The 13,259-nt window shown below is 44.3% G+C and overlaps 1 protein-coding gene and 1 pseudogene across 1 annotated transcript; both read right to left on the bottom strand.

Annotated features, from left to right (window-relative positions):
- Positions 1-4,935: 4,935 nt before the first annotated feature.
- Positions 4,936-5,048, bottom strand: LOC127489672 (small nucleolar RNA SNORA40; annotated as a pseudogene).
- A 382-nt stretch (positions 5,049-5,430) lies between these two features.
- On the bottom strand, positions 5,431-11,841 carry LOC138844391 (lysozyme C-like). Its single transcript, XM_070052613.2, has 4 exons — positions 11,678-11,841; positions 10,961-11,125; positions 8,297-8,375; positions 5,431-6,175 (listed from the first exon to the last, which is right to left on the bottom strand). The coding sequence occupies exons 1-4, from the start codon at positions 11,811-11,813 to the stop codon at positions 6,109-6,111; spliced, it is 447 nt and encodes a 148-aa protein (XP_069908714.1). The 5' UTR covers positions 11,814-11,841; the 3' UTR covers positions 5,431-6,108.
- Between the last annotated feature and the right edge of the window lie 1,418 nt (positions 11,842-13,259).

Here is a 13,259-nt window from a genome sequence, read left to right as displayed (position 1 = left end):
AGAAATTCAAACCCCATGGCATGGTGTAAGATTAGAATTGCAGGTATTGGTGTGAATTAATGAATTTTGATATAAATATAAAGATATAGGGGAAATATAATTGGGGCGAGCATTTGGCACAGCAGTTGAAATACCACTTGGCATACTCATATCCCATATTGGAGTGCCTGAATTCGAGTTTCAGCTCTGCTTCCCATCCAGCTTCCTGATAATGTGCACCCTTAGAGGCAGCAGGCAATGGCTCAAGGAGTTGGGTCCCTAACACTCATATGGGAGACCTAGATTGAAATCCAGGCTCCTGCCTTTGGCCTGGCCCAGGCTTGGCTGTTATGGGCATTTGGGAAGGAACCAGCAGACCGAAGATCGGTCTCTCTGTATCTCTTTTCTGAGTCTCTGTGTCTGCCTGCCCTCTGTTTCTCTGTCTTTCATATAAATAAAAATACAAAAATGGGGCCGGTGCCGCAGCACAACAGGCTAATCCTCTGCCTGCGGTGCAGGCACCCTGAGTTCTAGTACCAGTCGGGCCTCGCATTCTGTTCCGGTTGCTCCCCTTCCAGTCCAGCCCTCTGCTGTGGCCCGGGAGTGCAGTGGAGGATGGCCCAAGTGCTTGGGCCCTGCACCCGTGTGGGAGACCAGGGGAACCACCTGGCTCCTGGCTTCGGATCAGCGTGGTGCACCGGCCACAGCGGCCATTGAGGGGTGAACCTACGGAAAAGGAAGACCTTTCTCTCTTTCTCTCTCTCTCTTTCTCACTGTCCACTCTGCCTGTCACAAAAAAAAAAAAAAAAAAAAGTACAAAATGTTCTTTAATAAACCTCAAGGGGACGCCAGCGCTGTGGCATAGTAAGTTAAGCTGCTGCCTGTGGTACCAGCATCCCATATGGGTTGCCAGTTCCTGTCCTAGATGCTCCACTTCTGATCCAGTTCTCTGCTTTGGCCTGGGAAAGCAGTAGAAGATGGCCCAAGTGCTTGGGCCACTGCAGCCATGTGGGAGACTTGAAGAAGCTCCTAGCTTCTGATTGGCTCAGCTTCCTCTGTTGCAGCCATTTGGGGAATGAACCTGCAGAAGGAATAGCTTTTACTCTGTCTCTCCCTCCTTCTGTCTGTAACTCTACCTCTCAAATAAATAAATAAAATCTTTAAAAACACAAGAGGATGGGGCTGGCACTGTGGCATAGTGTGGGTAAAGCCACCACCTGCATTGCCAGCATCTGATATGGGTGCCAGTTTGTGTCCCAGCCTCATGTCCGATCCAGCTCCCTGCTATGGCCTGGGAAAGCAGAAGATGGCCCAAGTCCATGGGCCGCTGTTCCCACGTAGGAGACTTGGAGAAAGCGCCAGGCTCCTCATTGGCTCATCTCTGGCCATGAAGCCAATTGGGGAGTGAACCAGAGGATGGAAGACCTCCCTGGCCCTTGCCCCTGCCCCCGCCCCCACCTCCGCCCCCTTCTCTGTGTAATCTTTCAGGTAAATAAGTCTTCCGCTGCCTGCAGCACCTGCATCTCTTTTGGGTGCCGATTCGAGTTCCAGCTGCTTCACTTCTTACCCAGCTCTCTGCTAATGAGCCTGGGAAAACAGCACAAAGCAGCCCAAAGCCCTGGGTCCCAGCACCCACTTGGGAGACCCAAGGGAAGCTCCTGGCTCCTGGCTTCAGATCACCCCAGCTCTGACTGTTGCGGCTATTTGGGGAGTGAACCAGTGTATAGATCTGTCTCTCCCTCCCTCTGTTTACTCTGCCTATCAAATAAAATAAATCTTTTTTTAAAACCCCAAAACTTTAAACATTCTTTAAATTAAAAAATATGGTGTGTGTGTGTGTGTGTGTGTATATATATATATATTATCTAGCTCTTTCGACTGACACTGTCACCTAGGAACACCCTAATGTCCAGATCGTGTTTTTAAAATATTATTAAGCACTGTAATAAATTAGAGTTTCTTGAATAAACGGCTATTCCAGGGCTGGAGCAAGGAAAGAACAAGGCAAACCTTAGAGTACCTTGTGCCAGGAAACAACTAAGTGCTCAAAAAATTATAGACAAGTCAAAATGAAACAGAAGTCAGCTTGCAGGGGCTCACTGGCTAAATAGGGCACAGTGTGGACAGCAAAGTAAATGGTGGTAATGAATTATAACTCATTATAATTTGACTAAGACAGAAACCATGGGTCCACAGTGATCTCATAAATGAAACTGGAAACTTGATGAGCAACAGTCTCCTAGTACCTCCCTTACCAGAAACTTTACAATGGACATGACTTACAACCTCATTTAAATCAAGTTATCTAACTGAACATCATCAAATCAAAACTGCATGCCACTTAAGGCAATGAGAAGGGAATCACTTCTGTGGTATTCCCGCCAAAGTTGCAAAACCTACTCTAATTAAAAGAATATCAGAAGCACCTTAGAGAAATTCTGCAGTATAACTGGTCTGTGGTCTTCAAGAATGTCTAGGCCATAAAAGCAAAGAAAGAAATAATCATTAGGAAATGACCCAGAATGAAAGAGACTAAAAAATATGGCAATCAAATACAACACATGATTTTTTGGAAAGATTTATTTTGTTTCTTTGAAAGGGTTACAGAGAGAGGTAGAGATAGAGAGAGAGAGAAAGAGATAGAGAGAGAGATAGGTCTTCCATCTGCTGGTTCACTCCCCAGATGGCTGCAATGGTGGGAGATGCACTGATCTGAAGCCAGGAGCCAGGAGCTTCTTCTGGGTCTCCCACGCGGATGCAGGGGCCAAAGACTTGGGCCATCTTCTACTGCTTTCCCAGGCCATAGCAGAGAGCTGAATCAGAAGAGGAACAGCCAGGACTTGAACTGGCGCCTGTATAGGATGCATGCACTGCAGGCCAGGGTGTAACCTGCTGCGCCACAGCGCCAGTCCCTCTCTGAAGGGGTTTGTAAGGGAAGTGATTTACAACCAGTAAGAACTGTGTCCCTCAGCACTTAGTGAGTCCTACCTCTTGGGTAAAGCCAGTGTGTGCTCACTGTGACATAGGTAAATGCTGACTAGAACTGACTCCTTGAAAGTCACTGGGCCTGTGTCTCCCAGGCTTATGTCACTCATCTTCTGCCCTGAATAAACTTAAAAGTAACCTTTCTACAGATCCTGTTTGTTTCCACCAACCAAATGTGGATGCCAAATGTGGGGCTCAGAGAACACTCACGACTCCTTGGAGGCCTTACTCAGATCGGCTCTTGATATGAGCCTCAGCCCGTTATGGTCCTCCAACCCTGAAATCCTCCCCTGAATGGGATGCTAAGCCCTCCTGGGTCTCCAGAATTTCTTGTTGGGTCAGTGGATCCCCAGGTTTATTCTTGGCCCATTTTTCTGGTCTTTCTTGCTGAGAACATTTGAGGAAAACATTTTTCAGCACCTGGTGTTGTGCCTTTAAGAGGCCTCTCCTCCTTGATCCTACCCACTGCCTATTTCAAATACTAAAGAACAAGGAAAAAAAAAAAAAAGAACAAGGAGATAAACTTCTTTCTGGTGCATCAGCTGGCTTTATGTTTAATAACTGTGGCATTTTTTCCTTGCAGTTATTCGAGTAAATGGGAAAGTCTTAGAAAAGATGATTTAAGTCTTATATTTCCAGAACAGGGAACATTGGATACTCTGAAACTAGTTTTTCTTAGGTCGAAATTGGGAAAGGCACTTAGAGCAACCCTATCCCATGTCAGAGTGCCTGGTTCAAGTTCTGGGTACCCAGTGGTTCTGATCCAGTTTCCTGCTGTTACTGGCTAGTCAGGCAGACAGGTAGGTCTGCTGAGCTAGAGGTACCAGCAAGCCACCATACCCTGTGCCCATGTGTGATTCTATCCGCCTACTTGTCAATCAAAATGCCCCCTTTCCCAGGATGCATCTGCTTTATCTGGGACCAGGGGGGATGATGCCATGAAAATATGCATATTGAACTCCACGGGGAGCTTGTGGAGGTGCCATATAATTCTCAGGAGCTCCACACGGAGAGGCTGATAAAGGAGACCAGCAACTGGCAGAGGGTCTCTCTGCCACTGCAGACCATGACTGCAGGGACTGGCAGGTGCCCTTTCTGTCCCCACCCCTTCTCCTTTTGGGCAAATCTTTCGGCTCATTGCCTACCCACAGTGGGTGTTTTTCTGTGTGGGGCACCACATGCTAATGTGTGTGTGTGTGTTGGCTTTCTCACCTTTTGAATAAAATTTACCTTATTTGAGTCAGTACTTAGAATGCATATCTTTGTGCATGACAAGGACCTGCAGTGAAAAACCAAATAAATCCCCCCACTCACCCACATCACTGCTAATGCTTCTGGCATGGAGGATTGTCCCAGGGCACTTCTCAGACTGGGAAAATCCCTAGCTAAGGGTAGTGCAAATTTCCCAGCCCCACCAAGACTTGCAAATTACCTACCTGGAAAAACCTGCTGGACCACAAGAAAACTCTCCCTAAGAAGAGACTGCTATTACAAGTATATACCTCAGATTATGGTCCACGTTGCAGCCATTAGCCTCTGCCTGCCTGCCTGTTGTTCTCGTTCAGCTTCAATGAATTTAACTCTCTCCACTCTATCTGACTGCTCTGGTGAATTCTTTGAACACCCATGGTGCTGGCCTCAATCAGTCACATCCTGCAACATTTTGATGGCGCCTACAGGGACTTTTCCTCTGATCACTGGGAGCCAACCTTTAGAGTGTGGCGCGATATGTAGTGGCAGCTTGTCTGGGTGAACCCACAGCTGCTGTTAGACCCCGATCACTGTCAGTCCTTTCTCCTTGACCTGGTCCTTAAGGAACAGCTTACCCCTGTTAGACCAACTGCTGATTCCTGGCCAGGGCAAATGCCTGGTGGAATTTGAAGGCCCCTGTTCAATGCTACCCAGTACCTGTTGCCCTCAGGGTTGGGGAGTGAACTTCTATCTGTTCCATCTTTTTTTTTTTTTTTTCATTTTATAAATGCTTGTATATATCAAAACTCATACTGATCAATGAGTTCTGGGTTGCAAAACAGGATTTATTTTTTGCACCTGTATGTCCACTAGTTGAAACACACACAAGTGTAAGGGGCCAGGGCTGTTGCGCAGTGGGTTAAAGCCCCAGCTTGCAGCGCTGGCATCCCATGTGGATCCCGGTTCTAATCCCTTTATGCCACAGTGGCGTGCCTGGGTTTGAGACCCAGCCCCACTCCCAGTTCTAGCTTCCTGCTATCCACATCCTAGGATGCAGCAGGTCATGGTTCAAGTGGTTGGGTCCCTGCCACCCACAATGCAGACCTGGACTGAGTTACTGCTTCCCGACTTTGGCCTGCTCCTACCCCAGTGGTTGTAGTCATCGGAGGAGTAAACTGGTGGTTGGGAGACCTCTGTGTGTTCATCTATCTCTGCCCCTTTCCTTTCAAATAAAATAAGCAAATAAATATTTTTTAAGGAAGAAAGACAAAGGTATGCACTGCAAAGCCTTTAATGATAATATACTTTTTTTACAACATGCATAATCTCACACCTGTGGTTAATCAGCAATCATTTCAATACCTGTGAGCTCACCTGACTCAGATTTAGTTATAATGCACAAATCTAAATTAATAAAGTTAAGAAACAGCAACTGCTCATCTAACCCCTCCACAATAGCAAGATGCATCCAAATGTTCTTTAAGGGGCTAAAACGGATCGATATTTAACTGGACGTTCTTTTTGTAAAGATGTATAAATGAAGTCTTTCCCAGAAAATATGCAAACCAAAGGTCACATACACCTTATGAAAACAAAATTCTTAACCCAGGCAGTACAACTGCTCCTTTAACAGCTGTGTATCACGCACTGAAGAGGGGTCACTGTCCCTGTGTTGGAGGTGCCTGACAGGAGGCATCGGGGCCCACGCAGCTGGAATTCTGCCCTAGACACATGTGTTATGAGACTGTCCTCTTTAATGTTTTCATCCAAAACTGAGGAAGAGTAAGTCTGGGTTATTTCTGTTTAAGAACTGAGTGCACTGGCGATGTATTTGGTAGCTAAGAAGAAAGGCCATATTTTGCTCCTGCTTCTGGGACAATATTAGTTTGTTTGAAAAGGCAATGGTGGCTACTGAAAAGGAGACAAGATGAGCGGAAGAAGAAAATTCTGCAATTACACTCCACAGCCCTGAATATACGAAGTGAGATCTTGGCTTTGACAATGATTTCTCCACGCCACCCTGTAGAGAAAGGCAAAACAAGTGAAGGGGTTAAAATATGTCTTCATGGAAAAATACAAGTACAGACTTCAAACATTTTGGGAGAACAAAACACCTCATGAACAAAAACATCATATAAAAGGAGAGCAATGGCCAAGTGTAGCTGCTGCACCGTGCGAGCTTCCACAACACGGGAAGAACATTAGCCTTGACCTCTGCGTGCTTTCGTGTTCATCTTGAAGACAGAATTCTGATCCTATCCAGTCTCTCTCCCTGTTCTGGAAAGGTGGGGGTCTTCTCCACATACTTCCAGGATTTGGAATGCAAACGGACACTCTGCTTTTGCCCTTGGGATGCAGCTATCCTGCCTACTTCTCCAGGAAGAAAGAAACAGCTGAAGCGGGCCTTCTGCTCCAGTTTGCTTCACTATGAAGAAATGACTTTACAAGCTGAAGACCTGTGAGTTTGAGACAGGTGTTTGTGAATTCTTTGCTTCTTGTTCCAAACAAGAAGGCGACACAAATAGCAAGGATGGATGACCTAAGGGCTTTTAAAAAATGTCTTCCGGTTTCAGCCACTATCAACAGCACAGCTGAGACCACGGCACTACATTTCAAATACATGTTCTAATTTGAAATGAGGAGAGATGCTAAAAAGTGACACATATTGATGTCTTCAATCTTGACTGCTCCTGAGACACAGATTTACTGAATAAGAACTGAGGTCCAATGTTGCAATTAAACCTTTGATGTGACAAAAAAGCATAAAGATAAGAAATCACGGTTAATTTTGTATGTGAATAAATCTTCAGTTTCTTGTCAAATATGTATATTTACCTGGGTAAATCCACATTTTTGGTTGAAAAGAGGAATTTTTCTTCCAGCTTGCTGACTTCCTTCTCAGAAGTCATTGGATGGCTGGTATTTTGTGTTTTTCATTTCTCTAAGGAGGGACCAGATTGTGCTGCAGCTAGCCCAATGAATGCATGCTTGGGTCTAGTCAAAAGGACATGGAAAGAAAACAAGAGAGTTCTGTGTCTGGAGTGGAGGCCTATTCACCTCCCTAGGATGGGAGGCTGCTATGTTACAAAGTGCACCATCCTTTTTGTGGCATCTTCTACGGCACAGCACAAGTTTTCTGGGTTGCTGAAGATGGGAGAAAGTGGCCTAAGCTGGGGTGGGGGGCAGGCTTCAGCGCAGCCATGAAGATGCTCGTCCAGATGTCTGCATCCACCATGGTGCTGGTGTGAGAATCCAGGTCTTCCCTTCTGATGCCAGCTGCCTGCTAATGCGCACCCTGGGAGGCAGAAGCTGATGGCTCAAGTACTTGCATGTCTGCCACCCATGTGGGAGACTAAGACTGTGTTCTGGCCTCCTGGCTTTGGCCTGGCCCAGCCCTGGCTGTTGTGGCCATGTCAGACTGAATCGGTGCATAGAAGATCTTTTCTGTCTCTTTCTCTTTGCCCCTTAAATCTAGTACCTCAATAAAGTTTTGTAAAAAGTGGGATGAGTGGTTTTACAATTCAGAAGATGTGATGGATCCGGTAAGATAGCCTGCCTTTGACTTTGGATGTAGAATGGGCGTTGGGTGGATCAGATGGGAAAGTTTCCAAATAATACCTTTCTCCGAAGAAAAGGAAGCCAAACTGTTTTATGCAGTTCCAGCTGACGTTATGACATTTTACACTATCTAGTTCAGTTTTTATAAAAGAAAAGTAGACAAGTAAATAAATAAAGTGATGACCACAGACAGACTGAGGCATTGCTACTTGCTAAAGGGAAATACGCACACAAAGCACCTCAGCCTCCCTTCTGCCCTCAGGAGAGCACAGGATGCCAAGTGCAAACACTGAGTGAGGTGCTCTGTGCAACAGCAGGTGCAAAGCACGTTCCACATTCACTTATTCTAAACCTAATCTCAAGACACGGCAAGGAGCTGGCAGAGTGCGGACAGTCTTAGAAACCCTAGAAATCCCCCAAAAGGGGGAATGAAAGAATGAGATTCTGAGGCCATTAAAGTACATTGTTTCTTCAAGGATTTAGGCAATACACTGTAGCACAGACTCAAAACTACCATATTCACTTCTCAACAGCATATTTTGGGTTTAGAAAGTCTTTTCTCACGTATATATGAAACACATACCATGCTCTGATGCCTTGTGGATCGCTGACGACCCTCTTTGCACAAGCTACAGCTTGAGTGATGTCATCTTTCAATAAATCTGAAAAAGAGGTGGTGAGAAATGAAAACAAATTGCACAGCGATTTCCTTTTACATTTGGGGTTAGCCACTTTTATTCTGTTGGGCTGAGGAAAGAATATTAAGAAATTATTTTTCAAGAGTCCATTAGGCAGTAATGGTGGGGAAAAACTCTCTTCACCCTTTTCCATCTGGCAGCAAGTAAAGCATTTTGTCTCATTTACAATGCAAGCTCTGGAATTACCACGATATGGAAGGTCCACTGCATACTAGACACTATAGGAAAAAGCATGCCTAGTGATTTTTTACTTGGCAATTATACTATTGCAACTTCCTCATAAAGAACTAATAAGACATATATCCAAAGGTGTTTGCAGAAAGATGTTCACAGCAATTATTAAGTGAAAAACTGTAAACAACGTAAGTGCTTAATAGTAGGAAGTAGATAAACACATTACAGAATATTCAGAGTGGAATTCTACTCATCCTTTAAAATGACAATAGAGATTTGTATTTGTTGATATGGACATAATTTTGTGTGAGAAGTAAACCGTATAGCAGTCTATATAATACAATTTAATTTTTGTAAAAATTTACATTGCTGTCATGTTTATATATGGGTACATATATACATGATATAATTTTATTTTAAGGTTTATTTATTTATTTGAAAGGTAGAGTTACAGAGAGAAAAAGAGGGAGAGACAGAGATAGCTTCCATCCACTGGTTCACTCCCCAAATGGTCGCAAAAGCCAAAGCTGGGCCAATCCAAAGCCAGGAGCCAGAAGCTAATTCCAGGTCTCCCACTTGGGTGCAAGGGCCCAAGCACTAGGGCCATCTTCTGCTGCTTTCCCAGCACATCAGCAGGGAGCTGGATCAGAAGTGGAACAGCTGGGACTTGAACCAGCATCCATATGGGATGCCATCACTGCAGACGATGGCTTTACCTGCTACACCGCAGTGCCAGTCCCTGTAATTTTACTTGCATGTCCATGATTGATGTACATTCTGGAAGAATATATACCAAAAGTGACAATGGTCAGACAACTCTGGTAGTAAGGTTACGGTTGCTATTTTTTTCCAATTTGTATTTTCTAATTTTTATTTAATGACTACATGCTATTATACAATGCAAAATATATTTGAAAGTAAATTAACTAGATTATAAAAGAATATGCTAAATTAATCTTCTTGATGTGAGTGTTGTGTGGTACAGCAGGTCAAACTGCTGCTTGAGACACCAACATCCCCTTTTAGAGAACTTGTTTAGGTCCTGGCTGCTTCATTCTGACCCAGTTCCCTATCAATGTGCCCGGGAAGGCAGCAGAAAGAGGCCTAAATATCTGGGTTCCTACCACCCATTTGGGAGACCAAATGGAGTTCCTGGCTCCTGGCTTTGGCCTGGCCAAGTGCTGGCTGTTGTATAATGATTATGTATGAACTGCGGTTTTTTGAGATACAAACTAAAGAATTTAGAAATGAAAGACATAATGTTTTTAATTCATTTCAAAATCCTTCAACAAAAAATACATAGAGAAGAAGCAACTACTGCAAAAAGTTAAGAATTTAAAAGTCAGATATCTGAGGGCAGTCATTAGGCAGAGCAAGAAAGATGCTGCTTGGAAGCCTGCATCCCATACTGGATTGCCTGGGTTCAGAGTCCTCACTCTGCTCCCAATCCTAGCTCCCTGCTATCCGGAGATGGAGCAGGTGATGGCTCCGGTAGCTGGGTCCCTGCCACACACATGGCAGGCTGAGATTGAGTTCTGGGATCCTAGCTTCTGCTTGGCCCACACCCAGCTGTTGTGGGTATTTAGGGAATAAGAAGTAGATATGAGATCTGTGTGTCTGTCTTTCTGTATTTAAAATAAATAAATAAAGTATGAAGTTGGACTTATGGGGGCCGGCATATGGTGCAGTTAATTGGTTATGCTGCTCGCCTGTGATGCTGGGATCCCATATGGTTGCTACTCAATTTGTGGCTGTTCTATTTCTGATCCAGCTCCCTGCTAATGCACCTGGGAAAGCAGCAGAAGATGGTCATGTGCTTGAGCCACCCTACACCCACCTGGATGAAGCTCCTGGCTCCTGGCTCTGGCATGCCCAGCCCCAGCTGTTGCAGTCATTTAGGGAGTGAAACAGCAGATGGAAGACCTCTCTGTCTCTCCCTCTCTCTGCATAACTCTATCTTTCAAATAAAGATAATAAATAAATAAAAAGCTGCATTTATGGCTGTTTGTTATACTGCTACCTCCAATTTTCTGTGTATGCAGAACATTTCATAGTAATACATACACAATCAAAAAAGGAACCAAGACCAAATTACTCCTCTCCTCCCCTGAGTCAGCAGGAGGAAAGCATCAGTGAGGCCATTTACAATCAGTTAACAGATCATTCCAGAAACATGTGCATATGAAAGAGCACCAACCTTTCATAATACCAGCTCTTTACTTTCTTACTTGGGGAATTAGGAGGAGGATAACAAAACTTTCTGGAAGCTGTGATGGGAGTTTTCCTAGGTCCCTCATGAATTTGTCTTGAATCTCTACTCTTACAAGATACCCAGAGGGGTCCTGTGCCATCACTCAAGTATTATCCTGTCTTACCACTGCAGGGTATATGGCAGGCGTTAACTGCTCGTGGGGTTTTGCCATCGTTACACCAGTAGCGGCTATTGATCTGAAATATTCCATAATCGGTGCTTTTGTCTCCAGGGTTGTAGTTTGTAGCTTGCGTGTTATAACCGCTCTCCCATTTGGTCAAACACATCCCTGAAAAAGTAATTTTTGTAATGAACAGCAACATAAAATGACTTACAGTGTAAACAAAAAGCAATCCATGTGTCTAACTCTGTTTTACCAACGACTTGATGTGTTTAACTTATAACTGAACACTTTAGTGAAGAAAGGCCCTTAAGAGAACCATTTTTGTAATGCAAACCAACTTCTGAAACTACTGCAGCAAGAGAAGGTGCTTTAAAAATATTAAAATAACAGTTTCTTCTTTGCTTTTACCCTTTCCCTGCTCCCATGGCTCAGGCAACATGCAGCCTTGAATAGAAAAATCAAGAGTTGATAGGCTCAGGTCTATCTGAGTCTAACAGCAAATCGGATGTTCCTTTCTTTGTTGTGGGCCTGTGAGTCACTGTAAAATCTACCATTAAGATGCTAACTGTGCTAATATGGGCTGTTTGAGTCTTCATGATTCCTGGTCTCTCTTCACAGGCCAGGGGAGAGATTCTGGGGCCCAACATGATCTCTATCAAAGGCATTGGGGAATGGGCCGGGTATGGTCTCGGGAAGTTGGAAAGAGTGGAGACTTACAGTTCGCCAAGCTGACTCCCTTGTAGCCATCCAATCCAAGTTTTTTCAGAGTTCTGGCCAACTCACACCTTTCATAGATCTTGCCCTGGACAGTGGTGGAAAGGAGGAGAAGCCCCAGGATCAGGAGTGCCTTCATGTTGACTGGGAAGCAAGACCTCTATGCTGACAGGACAGAGGCAGCCCTAGTATTTAACCTCTTTCAACTTCCTTCTTCCCCAGGTGGCGTGAGGGCTCCACCCTTTATGTAGAAAACATGCTTGTTTTTCTGATTCACTGACTTGAAAGGGTTTTTTTTTTTTTTTTTTTTTTTAATGTTTGAAGAGAAACGGTCTGATGTCCTAAGCATTAATCTCAGTAAAATGATGAAAAGACATTGCTTAAAGATTTGTTCAGGAAGAATTGGGAAGTAGCACTTTTCCAAAATAGAAGTTTTCTTCTATTTTATTAGGAGTTAAACAAATGTGAAGAAAAAAAAGGATTGTTTTATGTAACTTAAAATGAGCTGGGATTTTTTGCCTAATATTTTCATTTCCATTAAATGGTCTGTGTAAATTCACTATTTTGTATTCATCTCCACTTAGAATTATTTGGTATATACTTTTCTAGAGAATAGACATGGCACTTGGACCTCTTGTCTCATGGGTAATAGCCTGTTATCAAGCAAGAACTCAGTCCCTAACCCCAGTGCCAATCAAAATAATGAGGCTGAGGTTTGGGATGAAGGGAAGAGAACATTTAATCTGCTGACAGATGAAAGCATGGCAGACCCCAGGGTCTCCACAACCACCACCCTCCTTCAGGGGGTTTGGGGCTTTTAAAGAACTACAGGGGAGTCAGGAATAAGAGGGACAAAGGAAAGGGCCAGCTGCATGTTGGCCCACTGGCCAGGCACCAAGGCCTGCACACTCCTTTTGTGTTTAATGCTCTGGTTGTCTGGTTGTCTGTAGAAGAAACTGAGGTAAGGAAAAAAAGCAATGTGTGCTTCAGACAGCGGTGAGTGGGAAGCCAGGAGTCCAGCCCGATGCATCACCCAGATGCTCTGCTGGTAGGGCAGTCAAGTGGCCTTTAATCAGCCTGGGGACTACATGCAGGTAGTTATTTTGTGCCCCGACCTGGGATTCCCCGGCACGGATTCGGGATTTCCCCTAATGGAACCCCTGGAGAAAATACTGGCCACCCACATGTTACCCACTGAAGAAGCAAATGACCTCATGAGCTTAGAGACCGGAATCTTGGAGGGCCAGCTGTACCACTCCCTCAGTTCAGTGAGTTAAGCCAAGACAGAATTTCTAGAGGACTGAGGCCTGATGGTATCTAGCCTCTGCACTCAAAGCTTTTTTTTTTTTTTTTTTTTTTTTGTGGGGGCAGGCAGGGAGAGCCCAGTCCAATCATGGCATCCCAATGTTCAGCTGGTTTTCTACTTCAGACTGGTTGTATATATTTTATTATTATAAAACAGTGTTTTACAGTTACAAACAAGGGTCATATGAACAACTTTCCTAACTCCTTTTCCATAGTGACTGGCCTCCCAGTTTTATGTCAGAATGGAATAGGTCACTTTTTTAAAAAAAGATTCATTTAT

This window comes from Oryctolagus cuniculus, chromosome 11, assembly GCF_051225735.1.
Source record: "Oryctolagus cuniculus isolate XC-2025 breed Fujian yellow rabbit chromosome 11, ASM5122573v1, whole genome shotgun sequence".
NCBI lineage: Eukaryota > Metazoa > Chordata > Mammalia > Lagomorpha > Leporidae > Oryctolagus > Oryctolagus cuniculus.
This window is presented reverse-complemented; position numbering and strand designations above follow the sequence as displayed.